At 37.9% G+C, this 26220-nt stretch overlaps 1 protein-coding gene across 1 annotated transcript; it reads right to left on the bottom strand.

Moving 5' to 3' along the window:
• Nucleotides 1-500: 500 nt before the first annotated feature.
• Nucleotides 501-26213, bottom strand: LOC121427361 (peptidyl-prolyl cis-trans isomerase H-like). Its single transcript, XM_041623718.1, has 6 exons — nt 26048-26213; nt 23301-23389; nt 21788-21875; nt 20341-20433; nt 4035-4163; nt 501-1275 (listed from the first exon to the last, which is right to left on the bottom strand). Exons 1-6 carry the CDS (start codon nt 26111-26113, stop codon nt 1207-1209), a joined length of 534 nt encoding a protein of 177 aa, XP_041479652.1. The 5' UTR covers nt 26114-26213; the 3' UTR covers nt 501-1206.
• Between the last annotated feature and the right edge of the window lie 7 nt (nt 26214-26220).

Genomic DNA, 26220 nt, shown 5'->3' with positions numbered 1-26220 from the left:
GATTCCTGGTGTTTCATAAAGCTCTTGATTTGCGAATGACTCAAAGGGCTACTCCGGGCTGAAGATATTTATATATGAATAAATAGCGAAAAAAACTTCAGAGTTGAATGCTGAAAATTTCATCAAAATCGGATAACAAAGTTATTGAATTTTTAAAAATTTGCATTATTCTGGTGAAACAGTTCTAGGCATGTCTTCATGAATGTTCGTAGGTGGGCTGATGATATCACATCCCCACTTTCCCTTTTCTTATGTTATTACATGATATCATAATTGTTTCATTGTTTCATAAATGTGTAAATGATGTGTCTCCATTATGATGAAATAAGCTGCAGCAAGAAATAACTAATGCACTTAATCATTTGTCAATTCATTTGTTTTACTTCTGGGTAGAATTTTTTTTGAATAAACCTAATTTCATATCATAAAATACAAAAGAACAAGTGGGGATATGACATCAGCCCACCTAATGAATATTCATGAAGGTATCCCTGAAACTGTTTCACCAGAATAATGCCAATCTTTGAAATTTAATAACTTTGTTATTTGATATCCGATTTTGATCTAATTCTCAGCATTTTACTTTGGTAATTTTACTCTATTTATTGACATATTTCTTAAGCCCGGAGTATCCCTTTAATTCACTACTTGCTATTTAATATACTAGTAATTCTGCAGAGCTCAGTGTATTAGTGTAGGAAATTGAATACCGGCCCTAGAATGGGTCGATAAGTAAATATATGACCAATCAGATGCCAAAGTCCACAGTCTAGAAAATAGTGTTGGAAACAAAGACATGAAGTCAACAATATTGGGCATCCTGACATCGGAGAAAGTGACATCGCAGATATGATCATCGTATCCTTGGAGACACTACTCTCTGAGACAATGACTTCAGAAACACTTTCGATGTTGACGTTCTTTGACTAGGAGTATGCGATGAAGCCACTGGGCCTGATCCACATCACTTGCCAGCTATGCCACTGTTCACAAAGCATTGAGTATACAAGATGCTAACCTGGGGAGCATTGCATGAAAGGACGTGTCACACTTGTCTCCATAGGAACAGTGCTTCTTGGCCAATTAAAATCAAGGAAAGTTGTCAGATCCAACAAGTGTTTTTAATGAAACACTCCCCAGTTCCTGATATGTTGGACCAGCATCGTCAGTCAAATGATAGTCTTTGCAATGAGTAGTGGATCGTCATCACATTTCTCCACACTGCGAAATCAGGACGGGTATCTTGGGTCTGTTATTAGCTCCAGTGGGTACGTTCTGAAAAAAAAAACATATCAAGCAATACGATGTGATTACTGCCCTGTGTTGCAGTATCAAACGATGGGGTAGGAATATGCATCGCTGTTGCACATCCATATCCCGAAGATGCACATCTCTTCTGGTGACAGGACCCGTTTTTATTGTCCAAAACTTTCCCATGACGAAAAATACTCATTCCCTCCATTTATAACCTATTTCCAGAACTAATTACCTCGTTCCCTCAAGTCACTCACTTATTTCTTCAAATTATATAGTACTTGTTCCCCTGACATAATATCATTCCTCCAAGTCACCATTTTTGATTCCCAAAACTTACCAACTCGTTCCCTCCACTTATTTACAAGTTCCTAGTCTGTGTGCACAGACTCATTTTTGACATTTAAAAAAATAACGGGTCTAGAAATAGGACTTGACGCCAAAGGCTCTCCGTGTGGTACAGCCAGCCACAGTACATCTAGTCTCACTAATTCAGACTCTTCATTATGCACTTTGCGAATTGTAAAAACCAAGGGTCTGAACCGGAAGACTAACATGCTCTCATAACTATCTGTATCTGTCTGTTGACGTACAATCACCAGCATCTGATTGTCACGTACGTTAGGGTTTAGGGGTCATGTGCTAACTAAACGCGTTTAATTTTGGTAATGTGCTTTTGAGACAAGGGTGTTGATTGATACCAAAACTTTCGAGTTTGAGTTTGAATACTCCTATGTCTTTGGAATTTCTAACATCCTCACTTATAGCTTGCCATAATCCATGCAATTTGTCAGTTGGCCGTGGGAACAAGTAGTAGGGACAACGTAATATTAGTCAAGAGAACAGTTAATTACATGTATTACAATGGGTTTAGTTTAATTTACTTTCAACCATCACTTAATGATAATATGCACAAGAGTGACAAGAATGAGATGAGATATCACTTATCAGTAAGATTTTTCATTTTGAAAAGCTGGCGCATTCTGAGCAGACACCACCCCCCCCCCCCCCCGGTTTATTTCCAATTTGTCTAATGCCAATTCGTCCAATTGCCAACTCGTCATTTGGTCTACCATCAGTTCGTCCACTCACCACATGATCTACTTTCATTTAGTCTAATGCCATTCCGTCTAATAACCAGTCGGTCTAATAGGGTCCATATACTATTTGGTCTAATTGGACTAAGTGTTGAATTGTGCAAAATGAATGAAAATGAAAAGGGAATTAGACCAACTGGTTATCAGACAAAATGGTCATAGACGAACAGGGGATTAGACGAAGTGATTATTGGACCAAATGGTTAATGGACTAAATGGTTGTTAGACGAAATGTTGGACGGAATGGCATTAGACTAAATGAAAGTAGATCATGTGATGTGTGGACTAGTTGGCAAGAGACGAATTGATCAGCAGTTTACCGTACAGTAAAATGGGGGAAAGAATTTTAAAGTCGAGAAAATGAGTAACAGGTGACTGCATAGTAAATTCACAATATTTAGGACCACAAAAATTGGTACATGTATACGCGAAATTAGGCTTGTCTGAAATAATGCTTTTAGTTAGGCGATTATTTGACTTGTGAAACATCAACTTAGTATTTTGTGGGAACAAATTCTCAAAAGTATGTCATGTCACTTTAAGGGCTCCACATAAAGAATATGAAATACAGCTCCAAGCAGAACAACTAAATGTGACACATGCATATTTTCCCAGCAAAACCATGGATATTGTGAAGTAATTACAAACAGTTATTAATAATTTACATGTTTATTGATTGTTCATGTGAATCATTTCAATATTTTTACGATGTGTTGGACTTTTCATCTTTATGTATACTTATTGTTAGAGCCATTGGAAACCACATTTCTTTGTATGCGTATATTGACCAATAAAAGAATCTTGAATCTTGTAATTCACATATCTTTACAGATGTACATGTAGGATTCAAAGATATTCAACAACAAAATTTCTGACTTATTGCATCACCAAGAAACAATGAAGGAGCAATTCCCTATATTAAAGTCAGCCAGATATTCCTGGGCCACCGCTAAATGCTGCCTAGATTCGATTTGTATATGTTTAGCAGAATTTTGCTGGTAAATGTGAACTCTTGTTTAAATCAGCTGAAAATCTTGGCATTGTAAGTCTGAACATTCCTCATTTTATTTCAGTAAATATGTAAAAATCACATACATGGACAAAGCCTACTTTTTATCGAACAGTTACCATAGTTACAGTGCTTCTCGGTCAATCACAATCAAGGAAAAACGTCAGACCTGATGGCGGGAATTCACAAAGGTGATTAACCCACGGTTGAGTCCATGGTTTATGCAGATTTCCTGTATAAATTACGCTTAATTTAGTGCGTATCTGGCGCGTGTGTAAAAAATGTCCAATTCCGATGCGCGCTTTTGTCACAGTGCGCCAAATTGACGCCTGTTACCATGGTTAGATACGCTAGTTTATTCATGAGTCCACTGTTTGAAGAGTGGACTCATGAATAAAATAGCGTTGATAACCACAGCAACAGGCGTCAATTTGGCGCGCTGTGACAAAAGCGCGCATTAGGATTGAAATTTTTTATACACACGCCCGATACGCACTAAATTAAGCGTAATTTATACAGAAAATCTGCATAAACCGTGGGTTTTCAAAACCGACTTTGTGAATTCGGGCCAACAACTTGCATTATGGACTTTGTGAAAAGCAAAGGACCGTGCCTTTTACCCTTGGGACTATGTTCCCCTGTAAGCTATCCAGGGAAAGTCAGTGTGTATTTACCTCAATTTTTCTCATGACAAGAAGTCCATCGATCACCTTGCCAAAGACGACGTGCTTGCCGTCTAAGAAATCACACTTCGCGCACGTCACAAAGAATTGACAACCGTTGGTACCTGGTCCAGAGTTAGCCTGATAAGAGAATAACATTAAGAATATTTGTACGGCACTTAATATTGATGTTTTAAAACGACAGTTTAGCACTCAATTGTCTTACAATTAAGTAGGATTTAAAAACAAGTTACAAAGATGAGAAAACATGTAGGACAGCAATGACTTTTACTACTACTACTACTACTACTACTACTACTACTACTACTACTACTACTACTACTACTACTACTACTACTACTGCTACTACTTCTACTGCTGCTACTACTGCTGCTACTACTACTACTACTACTACTACTTCTACTACTACTACTACTGCTACTACTACTGCTACTACTACTACTGCTACTACTTCTACTACTACTCCTACCTGCTACTACTACTGCTACTACTACTACTACTACTACTTCTACTACTACTACTACTACTACTACTACTGCTACTGCTTCTGCTACTACTACTACTACTACTACTACTACTACTACTACTACTACTACTACTACTACTACTTCTACTACTACTACTACCACTACTACCACTACTACTACTACTACTACTACTACTACTACTACTACTACTACTACTACTACTACTACTACTGCTATTACTACTACTACCACTTCTGTTACTACTTCGACTACTACTACTAAACTTTACAACTATGATAATACAGGAAATGCTGCTGCTAGTGCTACTACTTATTATTACAACAAGGAGGTAGCTTGAGCGGTAGAGAGAGGATTTCAAATTTCAGAGAGACATGTTTCATGCCTACTTGGTGCCCTTTGGTATCAAAGGCATTTATCCTCATTACCAGGTCCCTCAGAGAAAACCTTCAGCCCATTGAGTGCTACTACTACTTATATTAATAATAATAGTAATAGTGATAATGATAATAGTAATAATGATGATGATGGTGGGGGTGTCTGGAAAACGAAGACCGAAGACCGAAGACCGGGGACACATATCACACTCGTGTGAAAGCGTTTGTAGTTCACGCACGAAGTGTGTACAAAGCAGTGCAAAGTGTGTACAAAACACGTGCGCGGGTTAGAATGGACTTTGGACCTTGCCCCCTACACATGTTCTCCCATTGACATAACGCATGTCCCCGGTCTTCGATCTTCGTTTTCCAGACCTGTTGTTGGGTGTCTGGAAAACGAAGACAGAAGACCGGGGCCATCGCATCCGTCTAGCTAAAATAAACCATTATTATATTCAGATCAAATTCAGGAATATTCTGATATTGGATATGTAATGAATTATGATTGGTTAATGATTAATTGTATGGATATCGTAATGTGAATGATAATTGATTGAGCAATATATCGCGCTCAGCTCAGCTGGCATTAAAATTTTATACCATTGACATAACGCATGTCCCCGGTCTTCGATCTTCGTTTTCCAGACCTGTTGTTGGGTGTCTGGAAAACGAAGACAGAAGACCGGGGCCATCGCATCCGTCTAGCTAAAATAAACCATTATTATATTCAGATCAAATTCAGGAATATTCTGATATTGGATATGTAATGAATTATGATTGGTTAATGATTAATTGTATGGATATCGTAATGTGAATGATAATTGATTGAGCAATATATCGCGCTCAGCTCAGCTGGCATTAAAATTTTATACCATTGACATAACGCATGTCCCCGGTCTTCGATCTTCGTTTTCCAGACCTGTTGTTGGGTGTCTGGAAAACGAAGACAGACGACCGGGGCCATCGCATCCGTCTAGCTAAAATAAACCATTATTATATTCAGATCAAATTCAGGAATATTCTGATATTGGATATGTAATGAATTATGATTGGTTAATGATTAATTGTATGGATATCGTAATGTGAATGATAATTGATTGAGCAATATATCGCGCTCAGCTCAGCTGGCATTAAAATTTTATACCATTGACATAACGCATGTCCCCGGTCTTCGATCTTCGTTTTCCAGACCTGTTGTTGGGTGTCTGGAAAACGAAGACAGAAGACCGGGGCCATCGCATCCGTCTAGCTAAAATAAACCATTATTATATTCAGATCAAATTCAGGAATATTCTGATATTGGATATGTAATGAATTATGATTGGTTAATGATTAATTGTATGGATATCGTAATGTGAATGATAATTGATTGAGCAATATATCGCGCTAAGCTCAGCTGGCATTAAAATTTTATACCATTGACATAACGCATGTCCCCGGTCTTCGATCTTCGTTTTCCAGACCTGTTGTTGGGTGTCTGGAAAACGAAGACAGAAGACCGGGGCCATCGCATCCGTCTAGCTAAAATAAACCATTATTATATTCAGATCAAATTCAGGAATATTCTGATATTGGATATGTAATGAATTATGATTGGTTAATGATTAATTGTATGGATATCGTAATGTGAATGATAATTGATTGAGCAATATATCGCGCTCAGCTCAGCTGGCATTAAAATTTTATACCATTGACATAACGAATGTCCCCGGTCTTCGATCTTCGTTTTCCAGACCTGTTGTTGGGTGTCTGGAAAACGAAGACAGAAGACCGGGGCCATCGCATCCGTCTAGCTAAAATAAACCATTATTATATTCAGATCAAATTCAGGAATATTCTGACATTGGATATGTAATGAATTATGATTGGTTAATGATTAATTGTATGGATATCGTAATGTGAATGATAATTGATTGAGCAATATATCGCGCTCAGCTCAGCTGGCATTAAAATTTTATACCATTGACATAACGCATGTCCCCGGTCTTCGATCTTCGTTTTCCAGACCTGTTGTTGGGTGTCTGGAAAACGAAGACAGAAGACCGGGGCCATCGCATCCGTCTAGCTAAAATAAACCATTATTATATTCAGATCAAATTCAGGAATATTCTGATATTGCATATGTAATGAATTATGATTGGTTAATGATTAATTGTATGGATATCGTAATGTGAATGATAATTGATTGAGCAATATATCGCGCTCAGCTCAGCTGGCATTAAAATTTTATACCATTGACATAACGAATGTCCCCGGTCTTCGATCTTCGTTTTCCAGACCTGTTGTTGGGTGTCTGGAAAACGAAGACAGAAGACCGGGGCCATCGCATCCGTCTAGCTAAAATAAACCATTATTATATTCAGATCAAATTCAGGAATATTCTGACATTGGATATGTAATGAATTATGATTGGTTAATGATTAATTGTATGGATATCGTAATGTGAATGATAATTGATTGAGCAATATATCGCGCTCAGCTCAGCTGGCATTAAAATTTTATACCATTGACATAACGCATGTCCCCGGTCTTCGATCTTCGTTTTCCAGACCTGTTGTTGGGTGTCTGGAAAACGAAGACAGAAGACCGGGGCCATCGCATCCGTCTAGCTAAAATAAACCATTATTATGATTCAGATCAAATTCAGGAATATTCTGATATTGGATATGTAATGAATTGATTGGTTAATGATTAATTGTATGGATATCGTAATGTGAATGATAATTGATTGAGCAATATATCGCGCTCAGCTCAGCTGGCATTAAAATTTTATACCATTGACATAACGCATGTCCCCGGTCTTCGATCTTCGTTTTCCAGACCTGCTGTTGGGTGTCTGGAAAACGAAGACAGAAGACCGGGGCCATCGCATCCGTCTAGCTAAAATAAACCATTATTATATTCAGATCAAATTCAGGAATATTCTGATATTCGATATGTAATGAATTATGATTGGTTAATGATTAATTGTATGGATATCGTAATGTGAATGATAATTGATTGAGCAATATATCGCGCTCAGCTCAGCTTGCATTAAAATTTTATACCATTGACATAACGCATGTCCCCGGTCTTCGATCTTCGTTTTCCAGACCTGTTGTTGGGTGTCTGGAAAACGAAGACAGAAGACCGGGGCCATCGCATCCGTCTAGCTAAAATAAACCATTATTATGATTCAGATCAAATTCAGGAATATTCTGATATTGGATATGTAATGAATTATGATTGGTTAATGATTAATTGTATGGATATCGTAATGTGAATGATAATTGATTGAGCAATATATCGCGCTCAGCTCAGCTGGCATTAAAATTTTATACCATTGACATAACGAATGTCCCCGGTCTTCGATCTTCGTTTTCCAGACCTGTTGTTGGGTGTCTGGAAAACGAAGAAAGAAGACCGGGGCCATCGCATCCGTCTAGCTAAAATAAACCATTATTATATTCAGATCAAATTCAGGAATATTCTGACATTGGATATGTAATGAATTATGATTGGTTAATGATTAATTGTATGGATATCGTAATGTGAATGATAATTGATTGAGCAATATATCGCGCTCAGCTCAGCTGGCATTAAAATTTTATACCATTGACATAACGCATGTCCCCGGTCTTCGATCTTCGTTTTCCAGACCTGTTGTTGGGTGTCTGGAAAACGAAGACAGAAGACCGGGGCCATCGCATCCGTCTAGCTAAAATAAACCATTATTATATTCAGATCAAATTCAGGAATATTCTGATATTGGATATGTAATGAATTATGATTGGTTAATGATTAATTGTATGCATATCGTAATGTGAATGATAATTGATTGAGCAATATATCGCGCTCAGCTCAGCTAGCATTAAAATTTTATACCATTGACATAACGCATGTCCCCGGTCTTCGATCTTCGTTTTCCAGACCTGTTGTTGGGTGTCTGGAAAACGAAGACAGAAGACCGGGGCCATCGCATCCGTCTAGCTAAAATAAACCATTATTATATTCAGATCAAATTCAGGAATATTCTGACATTGGATATGTAATGAATTATGATTGGTTAATGATTAATTGTATGGATATCGTAATGTGAATGATAATTGATTGAGCAATATATCGCGCTCAGCTCAGCTGGCATTAAAATTTTATACCATTGACATAACGCATGTCCCCGGTCTTCGATCTTCGTTTTCCAGACCTGTTGTTGGGTGTCTGGAAAACGAAGACAGAAGACCGGGGCCATCGCATCCGTCTAGCTAAAATAAACCATTATTATATTCAGATCAAATTCAGGAATATTCTGATATTGGATATGTAATCAGTTATGATTGGTTGATAAGTTAATGATTAATTGTATGGATATCGTGATGTGAATGATAATTGATTGAGCAATATATCGCGCTCAGCTCAGCTGGCATTAAAAATTTTACTACCATTGACATAACGCATGTCCCCGGTCTTCGATCTTCGTTTTCCAGACGTGTTGTTGGGTGTCTGGAAAACGAAGACCGGGGATTTTGTCTAGGTAATTACCACTTATAGCGTGCTACGGACACGTTTTCGTGCAATTGTACTTCGTTTTCTTCAAGTCGACTTATAAAAAGTTATATGTCGCCATGACGAGATATGATATCTTATAAAAGGTCATATAGCCTATGTGGACATGGCATGATTAAGTTTCTCGCCAAGTCGATGGCACTTAAACGTGTAAAAGGGATGGTCCGGGCTGAAAATATTTATATTTTAATACATACAGTAGAATTCACTGAGCAATGTGCCGAAAATTTTATCAAAATCGGATAGCAAGTAATATTAAGTCATTGAAATTTAAAGTTTAGCAATATATTGTGAAAACAGTCGTCTTGAATATTCATTAGGCGGGCTGATATTGTCACATCTCCACTTTCCGTTTTCCTATGTTATTAAATATGATCATAATTTTTACATTATTTCATACTTGTGCAAATAATATGTCTCCCTTATAATGAAATAAGTTGCAGCAATGAATATTTGATGCACTAAATCAGTTGCCAATCCAATTTTTCTAGTTCTTGGATGAAAAAAATTGAATAAACCTAATTTCACATACTAAAATACAAAAGAACAAGTGGAGATGTGACATCATCAGCCAACCTAATGAATATTAATGACGACTGTTTCCACAAAATATTGCTAAATTTTAAAATTCAATAACTTTGTTTATATCCGATTTTGATGAAATTTTCGGTATTGTACTCAGTGAATTCTACTCTATTCATTAAGCTAAACATACTTTCAGCCCAGACCATCCCATTAAAAACTCCGTATAAAATAAACCTAATTGTAATAGAAAGCAATGTCATCGACCTAAGACAGGTGGCAAGCGCGCCCTTGGAGAATGTTTTCCATACGGTCGGCGAACATGAAACACTAGTGTGTCGCTTGCTTACTACTTTGCGGTTAAACCCGAGACGTTCCCACGCGTACATTTCGAGACAGCAACATTCAGTACGCGTTTGGAAGAAAATTACCCTGTTTACACGTGCATCGGCTTTTGGTTCAGAACCAAAAGCCGATGCAGAATTGGCTTTTGGTCTATCTTGCACCGCAGAATCGGCTTACCCTCTCTGGGAATCGACGGGCAGACGACATTTGGATCTCTTAGTCTCGCCTTCACCTCTTGTGGGCGAGACAAACAATGAGAGAGAGAAAGAGAATAAGAGGAGAAAGGAAAAGGACGTAGAGTGAACAAATCTAATCATCCTGAAATAGGGCCTACTATTAAACAAGTGAGAAAGGGGTTAGAAATAAAGAGATGGCAAAGTGAAATGGAAATTTTAGGTGGGAAAGGGATGGAAAAGAGGTCAAAATAAACGGGATGTGAAAATGCTAACATGAAATCTAAATAGAAAACAGAAAAACAAGGGGGAAAAGAAAGAAATTAAGAACACAACAGCTAGTGGCTGTGTCAGGGCGGGGGGCTCCCCCCCCCTGAGATTTGCTGTGAAAAAAAATTGGCAGAGCAAAAAAAAGAGAGAAAGAAAAGATAAAAGGAAAAGAAGAAAAGATAAGTGGAAAATAAGAGGAGGAAGACGAGTGAATGAAATAATGTGAGGGGAAGACTTGCCAAAAAAAATCTTCCATGTTACTATAAAAAAAATATTTGCTTTTGCTTCGCGCCAGAATTGCCTTTTCGATGAGATTCGTATCTTGCTCAATACATGTAGGCTGATATGGAGCAAGTTTTGAATTTATTATACAAAACGTAATTAGCTCGGACATCGAGCTTTCAATATTTTTTTCATTCACAAATTTAAGTGCTCTGTAAAATGTCCGTTTTATTGTCTACATATCAGCATTTTTTCTAAAGCTCACGCTGCGTGGTCACATTGTTTGATTTGCCAAGTTCCTATTGTCTATAATGTTTCATTAAAGAATGTATTCAGAAAGCCCAGATTCTAGGTCTAAATCTAAAACATGCGCGATAGCCTGCATGTTCTTTATTTAAAATCTATTTGAATTATCCAGTTTCACATCATAATATCCGCATACATTCGTAATTCCGAAGCTTCGTAATTCCGAAGGTTCGGTTATTCCGAAGGTTCGTATTTCCGAAGGTTCGTAATTCCGAAGGTTCGTCAATCCGAAAACAAAATAAGGTTCGTAATTCCGAAGGTTCGTTAATCCGAAAACGAAATAAGGTTCGTAATTCCGAAGGTTCGTTAATCCGAAAACAAAATAAGGTTCGTAATTCCGAAGGTTCGTTAATCCGAAAACGAAATAAGGTTCGTAATTCCGAAGGTTCGTTAATCCGAAAACGAAATAAGGTTCGTTAATCCGAAAACGAAATAAGGTTCGTTAATCCGAAAACGAAATAAGGTTCGTTAATCCGAAAATTAAATAAGGTTCGTATTTCCGAAAATGAAAATAATTCATTTTGGTAACAAAAACGATGTTGTCATTACAAGATTACACGATATTATGCAATGATAGTAATAACGATCGATGATGTGTGTTGGGGCCAAAGCATGTATTTCATTAAGAATGGCGCCCTGATCAAGCATAGGCTAATTTCGATTTTATCTGAGCAATTGCTGCCTATAAGCAAATGGTTTAATTAAAGATGCAGGGGATCAAGTGTGTTGGAAGCGTGCGAGCAACCTCTAGATAATAGGATTTGTATTGGAGGGGATGTCATTTTTAATAACAGCTTCTGCTGGTAATAAAAATAAAAATAATACTAATAATGATCCTTGTGAGATGTTTAAAGCGCGAATCGCAAGCTGAAACTAGTAGACATGTCATGTAACAAGACGTGAAGTGAGCATTCGGAGCATTTTTTGTAATCGTGAGAAAGATGTGTATCTTTCTAAAGAATTAATGCGAGGGCAAGTTGTAATTTGTTTATATACTGACCTGGGGCCCGTTGCATGAAACTTTTTACCTGAGAAAACTCAGGTTGTTTTTACAGGAGTTTTTGCCCTGTGCTAAAGTAATTGGCGGAAATCAGACTAACCTTAGTTTTCAGTTTTTACCAGAGTTTTCTCAGGTAAAAAGTTTTATGCAACAGGCTTCAGAAAGTAATCTTTTAAGGACTGCATTTAGTGACTCATGAATAGAATATATATCTCACGAGCTAAATAATGAGAGCGCGAACCGCAAGCTTAAAATTTGTGATATTCCAACCTGAAAACTGGACATTTCATACTTCTTTTTTGTAACCAGGAATAGAATGAGTTCCTCAATAAACAATACCTGATGCGAGCGAGAAACGTGGGCTAACCTGAAAACTGGACATTCTATAGCATTCTTGTAAAAAAAATAATAATAGCTGGGAGAATAGTTTTCAGAACTGAAGTGGCTTCCCTGGGTAAATGATATCTTTATCAATATCATCATTCTAGGCCCAAATGAAATTTCCAAAAGTTTGAGCACGTGATTCGCTCGCAACATCTCACAAGGATGCCCTTTTCACAGTATTGACCAAAAAGGTGAATTTAACATCTTCAGATTTGACTTTTCCCCCCAAACCGCTTGCTCTCTACGCTCGCAGAAATGAAACGTAAATATATAACTTTAGCATGTTTAGTGATCACTTAAAAAATTGTGCTCAATTTAGTTACTACAAAAACACACAACCTCTTTACACAGATGATAATCTAATGATGAAAATATCCGTTTGCACCAAATTGGCCCCTGTTTTTTTTACTTTGCCCCCCCCCCCCAAAAAAAATACGTTCCGCCGCCATTGGCTAAAACACGCATCGTCTTCATGGCTAACTGCAAAAAGTTCTTAAAATGTCCCCTTTAGATCAGATCAGAGCTTATCAGAGCTTTTTGTTACCGAAATGAATTATTTTCATTTCCGGAAATACGAACCTTATTTAATTTTCGGATTAACGAACCTTATTTCGTTTTCGGATTAACGAACCTTATTTCGTTTTCGGATTAACGAACCTTCGGAATTACGAACCTTATTTCGTTTTCGGATTAACGAACCTTCGGAATTACGAACCTTATTTCGTTTTCGGATTAACGAACCTTCGGAATTACGAACCTTATTTCGTTTTCGGATTAACGAACCTTCGGAAAAACGAACCTTATTTCGTTTTCGGATCAACGAACCTTCGGAATAACGAACCTTTTTTCGTTTTCGGATTAACGAACCTTCGGAACAACGAACCTTATTTCGTTTTCGGATTAACGAACCTTCGGAACAACGAACCTTATTTCGTTTTCGGATTATCGAACCTTCGGAATAACGAATCGTCGGAATTACGCCACAAATGTTCGGATTAACGAACCCTTTTTCGTTTTCGGATTAACGAACATCGAGGTATAGGCAATTTACGTGTTTCGGAATTACGAACCTTCGGAATAAAGAACCTTCGGAATTACGAAGCTTCGGAAATACGAAGTGTAACCATAATATCAATAATTGTCTGCTCGCGCCTCACGATCGCATTAGTAATGATACCCAATTAACTATATCTTATTTATGATTTACAAAATATGAATAGTGTCCCGCTTTTAGGTCTGAAATCTCTTTTTTTTCCTCTCGCGCTTCGCGCTCGCATCCATTGTTTCGTTACATACCTATCCCTTTTATTGATACAAAAAGTAATTACCATTCTTTTAGGTCGGAATGTTAAAAAAAATGCTTTATTGAAATATATACCGTCTTCGTGGGTACCTATAAACGGGAGTCCTTAACAGGTCCCTTTTCGATAATGCTAGGACAGTTAATAACAATTTCTGCTCGCGCTTTGCGCTTGCAGTAATTATCTAGTTACATACGCATCTTGTTCAGGTTCACAAACATTGCCCAGAATAGTCAATTTTCAGGTTAAAATATATACATGCAATTCTAAAAATTTTCAGCTCGCGCTTCGCGCTCACATATATGGAGCTTAAAATATCAAGATTTGAAGTTAATATACAAAACATATTTTATCTCGGATATCGAGCTTTCATTATTTTTTCAATTTACAAATTGATTTTTTCTTGAAAGTGCTATGTAAAATATCCTTTTTAGGTCTAAATATTAATATTTTCAGCTCACGCTGCTCAGTCGCATTATTTGATTTGCATAGGTCTACTTCTTTATAAATTCTTACGTACCGTCCTTAAAATGCATCTTAAACGAATTGTTTACTATCATGATTGCCAATTTGTTTAGAAAAAACACTGTTTTTGATTATGTCATATTCTTTACAATTGTTTACAATTTAGTAATTTTGGTACTTAATTTCCTTCTTTAATGTTGCTTTCATCCAAGAGTAAAACACAAAAAAACACCTTGTAATTTTACCATTTAGGGCCTAAATGGTAAAATTACAAGGTGTTCTTGTTTGTATTATCTTTGCATAAAGTTTTTGAGCTTGCTGGAATGTGCACCAATCGTTTCATAATTTTTAGCTTCTTATTAGTTGAATTGTTTTAAAATAACAGGATTATAAGTCCTACTTGACAGTGTTAGTGTTGATAGATGCGTTATCGACTTTCAATATATTTTTACCTATAAAGGTGTCTTTTTACGTTTTATCTATTTGCCTGATTTCTTTCCTGAAATTGAACCCAAAATAAATATTTAAAAAATCAGATCAGTTGGAATCGGAGATATTCAGCATTTGCGATTATTATGACTAATCGTGTTCAATTGATCTATGCAAACTTAGTATGAGGGCCAGTTTACACATTTTCTGATGAATATATGCATAGCCAAACGGGAGATTTCGGGTGCAAGACCCCCCCCCCCATTTTTCAAGATGCAGAAGGCGCCGCTAAACAAAAAAAAAACGGAAAAAAGAAGAAAGTGCGAGAAAAGGAAAAAGAGCTATATCAAAGAGAAATAAAAATTATCAAGGTAAGATAATGTAGAAAATATTTCGAAAAACCTGTGCCACCGACCAAAACTTAAAAAGGGTCCCGCTTCTAACATTGATGCTGGAGAGAAGGGATGACTTTATGGGGGGAAATTGTCCGGGGGATATTTGTCCTCGATGGTTTTTGTCCGGGGGCTAATTGTCCTCGAGGATAATTGTCAGGGGGGTAAGTGTCCTCGGGGGGCTTATTGTCCGGGGGTAGTTGTTCGGGGGGTAGTTGTCCGGGGGGAATTGTCCGAGGGTGATTGTCCAGGGGGTAGTTGTCCGGGGGTAATTGTCCGGGGGTAATTGTCCTCGGGGGTAATTGTCCGCGGGGTAGTTGTCCGGGGGTAATTGTCCGGGGGGTAATTTTCCTAGAACCATTCACACAAATAACCATAACTTATCCGCAGCCAATCATAGCAGATGACGTATCCAAGATCAAAATATTCTTGAACTGGTCCTGAATATTATAGGCCTATCTTAGCTAGACAAAATTATACGCGATCCCCGGTCTTCTGTCTTCGTTTTCCAGACACCCAACAACAGGTCTGGAAAACGAAGATCGAAGACCGGGGACATGTGTTATGTCAATGGTAGTAAAATTGCAAATGCCAGCTGAGCGCGATATATTGCTCAATCAATTATCATTCACATCACCATGATCACGATATCCATACAATTAATCATTAACTTATCAGCCAATTATAACTGATTACATATCCAATATCAAAATATTCCTGAATTTGATCTGAATATAATAATGGTTTATTTTAGCTAGACGGATGCGATGGCCCCGGTCTTCTGTCTTCGTTTTCCAGACACCCAACAACGGGTTTGGAAAACGAAGACCGAAGACCGGGGACACGCGTAATGTCAATAGTAGTCAAATAGTTGCAAACGGCAGTTAAGTTGAGACTGCTTGTACGTAATTGTCCTCAGGCAGGGGTAATTGTCCGGGGGAGAATTGTCCTCGGGGGTTATTGTCCAGGGGGTAATTGTCCTCGAGGATAATTGTCAGGGGGTAAGTGTCCTCGGGGGCTTATTGTCCGGGGGTAGTTGTTTGGGGGGTAGTTGTCCGGGGGGAATTGTCCGGGGGTGATTGTCCAGGGGGTAGTTGTCCGGGGGTAGTTAAATTGTCCGGGGGTAATTGTCCTCGGGGGGTAATTTTACCGGGGGTAGTTGTCCGGGGGGTAATTGTCTGGGGGGTAATTGTCCTAGAATCATTCACACAAATAACCATAACTTATCCGCAGCCAATCAAGGCAGATGACGTTATCCAAGATCAAAATATTCTTGAACTGGTGCTGAATGTTATAGGCCTATCTTAGCTAGACAAAATTATACGCGATCCCCGGTCTTCTGTCTTCGTTTTCCAGACACCCAACAACAGGTCTGGAAAACGAAGATCGAAGACCGGGGACATGTGTTATGTCAATGGTAGTAAAATTGCAAATGCCAGCTGAGCGCGATATATTGCTCACTCAATTATCATTCACATCACGATATCCATACAATATTAATCATTAACTTATCAACCAATCATATCTGATCACATATCCAATATCAGAATATTCCTGAATTTGATCTGAATATAATAATGGTTTATTTTAGCTAGACGGATTGAAGCGATCCCCGGTCTTCTGTCTTCGTTTTCCAGACACCCAACAACAGGTCTGGAAAACGAAGACCGAAGACCGGGGACACGCGTAATGTCAATGGTAGTTGCAAACGGCAGTTAAGTTGAGACTGCTTGTACGTGATTGCGCAGTATGAGGTGTATTGTACGTTATAATTGTTATGTATTAATTATGCCCTAGCTGATAACGATATCCATACAATTAATCATTAACTTATCAACCAATCATAACTGACTACATATCCAATATCAGAATATTCCTGAATTTGATCTGAATATAATAATGGTTTATTTTAGCTAGACGGATGCGATGGCCCCGGTCTTCTGTCTTCGTTTTCCAGACACCCAACAACAGGTCTGGAAAACGAAGATCGAAGACCGGGGACATGCGTTATGTCAATGGTATAAAATTTTAATGCCAGCTGAGCTGAGCGCGATATATTGCTCAATCAATTATCATTCACATTACGATATCCATACAATTAATCATTAACCAATCATAATTCATTACATATCCAATATCAGAATATTCCTGAATTTGATCTGAATATAATTATGGTTTATTTTAGCTAGACGGATGCGATGGCCCCGGTCTTCTGTCTTCGTTTTCCAGACACCCAACAACAGGTCTGGAAAACGAAGATCGAAGACCGGGGACACGCGTAATGTCATGGTAGTTGCAAACGGCAGTTAAGTTGAGACTGCTTGTACGTGATTGCGCAGTATGAGGTGTATTGTACGTTATAATTGTTATGTATTAATTATGCCCTAGCTGATAACGATATCCATACAATTAATCATTAACTTATCAACCAATCATAACTGACTACATATCCAATATCAGAATATTCCTGAATTTGATCTGAATATAATAATGGTTTATTTTAGCTAGACGGATGCGATGGCCCCGGTCTTCTGTCTTCGTTTTCCAGACACCCAACAACAGGTCTGGAAAACGAAGATCGAAGACCGGGGACATGCGTTATGTCAATGGTATAAAATTTTAATGCCAGCTGAGCTGATCGATATATTGCTCAATCAATTATCATTCACATTACGATATCCATACAATTAATCATTAACCAATCATAATTCATTACATATCCAATATCAGAATATTCCTGAATTTGATCTGAATATAATTATGGTTTATTTTAGCTAGACGGATGCGATGGCCCCGGTCTTCTGTCTTCGTTTTCCAGACACCCAACAACAGGTCTGGAAAACGAAGATCGAAGACCGGGGACATGCGTTATGTCAATGGTATAACATTTTAATGCCAGCTGAGCTGAGCGCGATATATTGCTCAATCAATTATCATTCACATTACGATATCCATACAATTAATCATTAACCAATCATAATTCATTACATATCCAATATCAGAATATTCCTGAATTTGATCTGAATATAATTATGGTTTATTTTAGCTAGACGGATGCGATGGCCCCGGTCTTCTGTCTTCGTTTTCCAGACACCCAACAACAGGTCTGGAAAACGAAGATCGAAGACCGGGGACACGCGTAATGTCAATGGTAGTTGCAAACGGCAGTTGAGACTGCTTGTACGTGATTGCGCAGTATGAGGTGTATTGTACGTTATAATTGTTATGTATTAATTATGCCCTAGCTGATAACGATATCCATACAATTAATCATTAACTTATCAACCAATCATAACTGACTACATATCCAATATCAGAATATTCCTGAATTTGATCTGAATATAATAATGGTTTATTTTAGCTAGACGGATGCGATGGCCCCGGTCTTCTGTCTTCGTTTTCCAGACACCCAACAACAGGTCTGGAAAACGAAGATCGAAGACCGGGGACATGCGTTATGTCAATGGTATAAAATTTTAATGCCAGCTGAGCTGATCGATATATTGCTCAATCAATTATCATTCACATTACGATATCCATACAATTAATCATTAACCAATCATAATTCATTACATATCCAATATCAGAATATTCCTGAATTTGATCTGAATATAATTATGGTTTATTTTAGCTAGACGGATGCGATGGCCCCGGTCTTCTGTCTTCGTTTTCCAGACACCCAACAACAGGTCTGGAAAACGAAGATCGAAGACCGGGGACATGCGTTATGTCAATGGTATAACATTTTAATGCCAGCTGAGCTGAGCGCGATATATTGCTCAATCAATTATCATTCACATTACGATATCCATACAATTAATCATTAACCAATCATAATTCATTACATATCCAATATCAGAATATTCCTGAATTTGATCTGAATATAATTATGGTTTATTTTAGCTAGACGGATGCGATGGCCCCGGTCTTCTGTCTTCGTTTTCCAGACACCCAACAACAGGTCTGGAAAACGAAGACCGAAGACCGGGGACACGCGTAATGTCAATGGTAGTTGCAAACGGCAGTTAAGTTGAGACTGCTTGTACGTGATTGCGCAGTATGAGGTGTATTGTACGTTATAATTGTTATGTATTAATTATGCCCTAGCTGATAACGATATCCATACAATTAATCATTAACTTATCAACCAATCATAACTGACTACATATCCAATATCAGAATATTCCTGAATTTGATCTGAATATAATAATGGTTTATTTTAGCTAGACGGATGCGATGGCCCCGGTCTTCTGTCTTCGTTTTCCAGACACCCAACAACAGGTCTGGAAAACGAAGATCGAAGACCGGGGACATGCGTTATGTCAATGGTATAAAATTTTAATGCCAGCTGAGCTGAGCGCGATATATTGCTCAATCAATTATCATTCACATTACGATATCCATACAATTAATCATTAACCAATCATAATTCATTACATATCCAATATCAGAATATTCCTGAATTTGATCTGAATATAATAATGGTTTATTTTAGCTAGACGGATGCGATGGCCCCGGTCTTCTGTCTTCGTTTTCCAGACACCCAACAACAGGTCTGGAAAACGAAGATCGAAGACCGGGGACATGCGTTATGTCAATGGTATAAAATTTTAATGCCAGCTGAGCTGAGCGCGATATATTGCTCAATCAATTATCATTCACATTACGATATCCATACAATTAATCATTAACCAATCATAATTCATTACATATCCAATATCAGAATATTCCTGAATTTGATCTGAATATAATAATGGTTTATTTTAGCTAGACGGATGCGATGGCCCCGGTCTTCTGTCTTCGTTTTCCAGACACCCAACAACAGGTCTGGAAAACGAAGATCGAAGACCGGGGACATGCGTTATGTCAATGGGAGAACATGTGTAGGGGGCAAGGTCCAAAGTCCATTCTAACCCGCGCACATGTTTTGTACACACTTTGCACTGCTTTGTACACGCTTCGTGCGTGAACTACAAACGCTTTCACACGAGTGTGATACGTGTCCCCGGTCTTCGGTCTTCGTTTTCCAGACACCCATGATGGTGATGGTGGTTATGACGATGATAATAAACAAAATTCATTACCATTGATAGTAATCCTGGTGCATCATGCTTTAATTTGAAGTTTTCATCCACGAAGTTAGCTCCGTAGATGCTGAGAGAACCTGAGCCATCCCCCTAAAGAGACAGAAAAGCGATATATTATAAGATTTACTTCCAATACAAAATACTCATCTTCAACAATATTATCAAGCAATCTAAGTTTAGATTCACTAAGTCTTCAAGCAGATGACCTACTTTTCAGATAGTGTTATCACATGGGCATAAGTCCCGAATAAGATGTTGGGGTCCCGGGGGGGGGGTGGATTGCACTTCCCTTGACGAGTGGATACCATGCGCGACTATGGGGTGTCGTAAAGCACCCTAAACACATATTTTCCATATTCTGAATATGCACCCCTTAACAATTATTGGCGTGTGAAACCCTACCCTTAACAAGTATTGGAAACAAAACGATACCCTTGGCAGGTGTTCTTTCAATTGAACCCCTAAACAAGTACAGCGATATTATGTAACAGACTTCGGTTTTACCTTCTTTACCTACATCAATGGGTTTAGTACGACCCCACCTACCACACCTCGCGCAAATCGTACTCTAAACATGTAGTGTTGACTGTTGGGGCAAAAAGTACATCCTCTATTAAAAATTTTAGTCTATTTTATACCCTCGCAGATTCGACCCTAAACACGTAGGCCTGGCTTTCCTAGCAAAATAGATACCCTTTTTTCATTATTACAGTATTTTTGACACCCTTATTACGTTATGTACGTAAAGTGCCCTATCTTGAAAAAGACATCCTTTTCACGTTTTTTTTTTGGGGGGGGGGGGGTCGCGAATGGTATCCACTCGTCAATGTAAGTGGCCACCCCCCAGGTAGGGGTCCATATCCCACAAATCTCACAAGTTTTGTTTTGATTTTCTATTAGTTGTTTATAATTGTCCCATACGTAACTTTCATTTTACCAACAATGCAAATTAGGTGCCCTAAATTAGCATAAATTTGCATATTATCAAATTTTTCTTAATTCACTTTTAAAATTCAACTGTTGGGCTTTCTTATCCCATCAAAGGTAACTTTTTAAACTACAGATGAAATTTTGTCTTCTGGGGTGACCTTTTCTTGGACTTCCAAAAGGGGGGACAAATTTTTCGGAGGAAAATTTTGAAGAGCCAAAAAGGTTTTCAACCACAAATTAAATTAATGATATTTCGTACCTGAAAAAATTTGACAGGCAAAATGAAAAAAGTTTTCAACCACAAATGACGGATATTTTGTACTCAAAATATTTGACAAGCAAAAAAAAAATTAGAAAGAAAGAAAAAAAAGGTTTTCTCAGTTTTAATGGCATTTTTAAATTACAAATTTTAATTTTGCTTCTCAAAGGAGGGGGGGGGGGGCATGTGCCCCCTCCCTCCTCGATCCACGATCCACGCCTGATGAAACACTTCCCATACTCTCCTCTTCCTCACCTTAATAAAATCCCCTCCTTGGATCATGAAATCTTTGATGACTCTGTGAAACGTGGCTCCTTTGTATCCTGTCGGCATGCCATTTTTCCTTCAACAAAATACAAAAAAAAAATAATTTCTCAATAATCACAATCACCGATTTTTGTGGCCGATATTCAAGAATCCCGTTTACTCTCTCAAATGGTAAGTTAATGGAAAGGAAATTAATCAACCAAACTAGATTTTTCCGAAATGTGAATATCAACAAGTGGAATGCCTCTGGCGGTCTCACCTGCATCACGCGTTTCAATATAGCAGCAGTGCTGACTTTGAAAACTACTAACTCGCACAAGATGTTCAGTGATACTTGGTTACTCTTATTTCCACGTTTTATGAACTAGACCAATACACTTACAGAGATATGATGGTAATTCAACAAAATACCCCCCCCCCCCCAACGTGGCCAAAGTTCATTGACCTCACATGACCTTTGACCTTGATCATGTGACCTGAAAATCGCACAGGATGTTCAGTAATACTTGATTACTATTATGTCCAAGTTTCATGAATCAGATCCATAAACATTCAAAGTTATGATGGTAATTCAACAGATACCCCAACTTCGGCAAAAGTTCATTGACCTTTGACCTTGGTCATGTGACCTAAAGAGCAAACAGGATCTTCAGTGCTACTTGATTACTCTTATGTCCAAGTTTTACGAACTAGACCAACATACTTACAAAGTTATGAAGGTAATTCAACAAATACCCCCAATTTGGCCAAAGTTCATTGACCCTTAATGACCTTTGACCTTGATCATGTGACCTGAAACTTACACAGGTTGTTCAGTGATACTTGATTACTATTATGTTTAAGTTTCATGAATCAGCTTCCTATAATCTCAAAGTTATGATGGTAATTCAACAGATACCCCCATTCGGCCAAAGTTCATTGACCCTAAATGACCTTTGACCTAGGTCATGTGACGTGAAACTCATGAAGGATGTTCAGTGATACTTGATTAAACTTATGTCCAAGTTTCATGAACAAGTTCCTTATATTTTCTAAGTTATGATGACATTTCAAACTTAACCTTAGGTTAAGATTTTGATGTTGATTCCCCCAACATGGTTAAGTTTATTGACCCTAAATGACCTTTGAACTTGGCCATGTGACGTGAAACTCAGGCAGGATGTTCAGTAATACTTGATTAACCTTATGCCCAAGTTTCATGAACTAGGTCCATATACTTTCTAAGTTATGCTGTCATTTAAAAAACTGAACCTTTGGTTAAGATTTGGTGTTGACGCCGCTGCCGCCGTCGGAAAAGCGGCGCCTATAGTCTCACTCTGCTATGCAGGTGAGACAATAAAACGGGACACATTTTTTTGCCTATTGTTGTACAGATTCAACACCTACAACCCATTCTATCACACTCAAAATAATCCTGCTATCAGTTTCACCCACAACCCCGCCATTGACCTGTCTTTATGGATTTTTTATTGTCATCTGCTCTAAAAAATGTGTTTCTTACTTAAATTCTCCTGTACAAAGTTGTCTGAAGTTTTCTGCTGTTCTTGGTACTATATCAGCAAATAATTCCATCTTCATTCGGCCTACATCCTGTGAAAAAAGAGAAAGAAAAAAAGAAAGAACAAACCCATTTTACTATTACTCCAGAAGACTCTTCAACTTGTAAAAAAGATTGTAATTTTAAAACTACTCCTAGTACAAAGGAGGTCAAAACATAACACTATGACCTGATGCGGCGATAGCGTGTATTACAAGGTGGAGCATAGTACAAAGTCGGCATCCGCGGTAACAAACAAATGCACATAATGACGACAATAAACTAGCTGCAAATAAACAGACTAATTTCCCTCAAAAAAGTTTATAACTAAAGTAACATAAAAATAAAATCACAAGAGAATTCACCATATCGACAAGCCTAGTTGCAAACATTGTGTGCAATGGCACAACAGGCGGGGGGCAAACTGCCCCCCCCCCTGGCGGATTTCACCGGGAGAACACAAAAAAAAAAACACGGAAAAAGGGAGGGAGAAAGAAAGGGAAAGGGGAAGGAAAGGACAAAAAGGAAAGGGACTTATATTAAGCAGCTTTTTGGCACTGGGCCATACTGCGCCTCTCGTTTTTTTACTCTTCACGCTACTGCCGCAAAGAATCATGTTCACAGTGGCATACAGACCACAAAAAAGGAATGGAAAGAGAGTAAGTGAAATATATCATTCTCTGTATATCATGCCAAAATCTATCACAAAATTGGATTTTTGTATTAAAATTTCAAGATTTTTGCTCGCTTGCTTCCCTTGCTCGCAACTTTTTTTTAAAAGATAAATTCTGCCTGATACACAATGTCTGGCCCTCTCAAAATCGTCACCTCATTACACCATTACGCCTGTTCATACCATATGACCAGGAAATTTTTGGCTCTTGCCCCCCTGGCCACCAACCCGTTACGCCGCTGATTGTGTGCATTTGTGTTAGCACGGGTGCAAACTTTCTGCAAATGTACCAACCCAGGAGCGGATCCAGGATTTTCCAAAAGGGGGTTATTTTTATTTTGTACAGGAAAGTTTTGACAAGTGAAAAAAAACCAAAAAGGTCCTCACTCCTCACTTGCATATGCATGACATAGATCGATTCCCTAAAAAAAAAATATATATTTTGTGCCTCTCAAAGCCAAGGGGGGGGGGGGGCACAGGCCAGATGTGCCCCTTCCGGCTACCTCGATCCATCACCCTATCATGCGCTAATGCCGCCTATGTCATACATTAGCGCATTTGAGGTCAATATAAGCTTTGAACTCATTAGAAATGAAAAATGTTACTGATATCTCATCTTGTCAAACTTCTTGTGTTTAGCATTAAGTGATGGTTGAAAGTCAAAAATTGCAGTCGCCAATAAGATCTGACCAGGGGGGCACTGACGAATGGATACTATGCGTGACCATGGGGTTTCGAAAAGCACGCTAAACAAGTATGTATTGGCCTGTGAAACCCCAACCCTTTACTGGAAACAAAATTCTACCTGCCTGTCCAGAGTATTCCTTGAATTGACAACCTCAAAGGTCAAGTCCACCCCAGGAAAATGCTGACTTGAATAAATAGAGAAAAATCAAACTAGCATAGTGCTGAAAATTTCATCCAAATCGGATGTAAAATGAGAAAGTTATGACATTTTAAAGTTATTTTTCACAAAACAGTGAAATGCACAACTCATTGAGATGCAAATGAGTCAGTAGATGATGTCCATCACTCACTATCAATTTTGTTTTTTATTGTTTGAATTATAAACAATATTTCATTTTTTATAGATTTGACAATAAGGACTAACTTGACGTGACTAAACCATATAGTATTAAACAATACTTATTCCACATGTTCAGGGAGGAATTAATCGTTTTATTACTTGACAATGAGGAGAAAATTAGAATATTTCATATTTCATATAATGAAATACAAAAGAAATAGTGAGAGGATGACATCATAGTCTCCTCATTTGCATACTAGCCAGGATGTGCATATAACTGTTTTGTGAAATTAAGTGAAATTTTAAAATGTCATAACTTTCTTATTTTACATCCGATTTTGATGAAATTTTCAGTGTTATGCTCGTTGGATTTTTCTCTTTTTATTCAAATCAACTTTTTGTTGGGGTGGACTTGTCCTTAAACAAGACATGAGAAGTTGAACTAAAGTTGAAGTAGAAGATCTTAGGCCTACAAGTACAACGATATCTTATTCATAATCTAAATCTTAATTCAAATTGTTATAGGAGGGCATGTAATACATACAGTTTTCAAAGAATACATTATGGATGAAGAGTTTGTTTCACCTTAAAAAAGAGCAAAGAGGCGCTTTGTGGGTATATAATAGTCCATCAAACTCAATGAAAGCCAAAGGGAAAGTTGTTCACATTCACAATATTTGTTTGTATTTTGACTTTTGACTTGCCGCACACGCACATTTATGATTTAGGCCTAGGCATCATTTTTGCCAATATGAATGTCTGTAGCAGGGCCATAACATTATTATTAATTGCAATATCCAAATGCTCATAACTTTCTCATCATTTGTTCGATTTTCTCAAACTTGCTTTGTTCTTCTTTGATTTTTTTGTTTCCACACTAACGACAACGTTACACTTTTCCAAAGCCTAAAGGTTTCATTCCCTTGATCTGAACCTTCACAAAAATCAGCACGTGGGACCACAGCACAGGCACAGAGTAACGGTCCAAAGACCACATGATAAGAAAATTACCTGCCCTCCTATCGTTATGTCAAAGAAAACAATAGGGTTGGTTGGGTTTGAAACTCCCGTCGTCATTGCAAGCTTTTTAGGGCAATCTTAAGCCAGAGAAACGTGATTAAAGGAGAAGGCAGCGAAGCAAACAGCTCGAATCGAAAGACGTATGCAGGCTAGGTCAGGCGTAC

The sequence above is a fragment of the Lytechinus variegatus genome, chromosome 14 (genome assembly GCF_018143015.1).
Source record: "Lytechinus variegatus isolate NC3 chromosome 14, Lvar_3.0, whole genome shotgun sequence".
In the NCBI taxonomy this organism is placed as follows: Eukaryota; Metazoa; Echinodermata; class Echinoidea; order Temnopleuroida; family Toxopneustidae; genus Lytechinus; species Lytechinus variegatus.
Note: the sequence above shows the minus strand (reverse complement) of the source record. Positions and strands in the feature narration are given on the sequence as shown.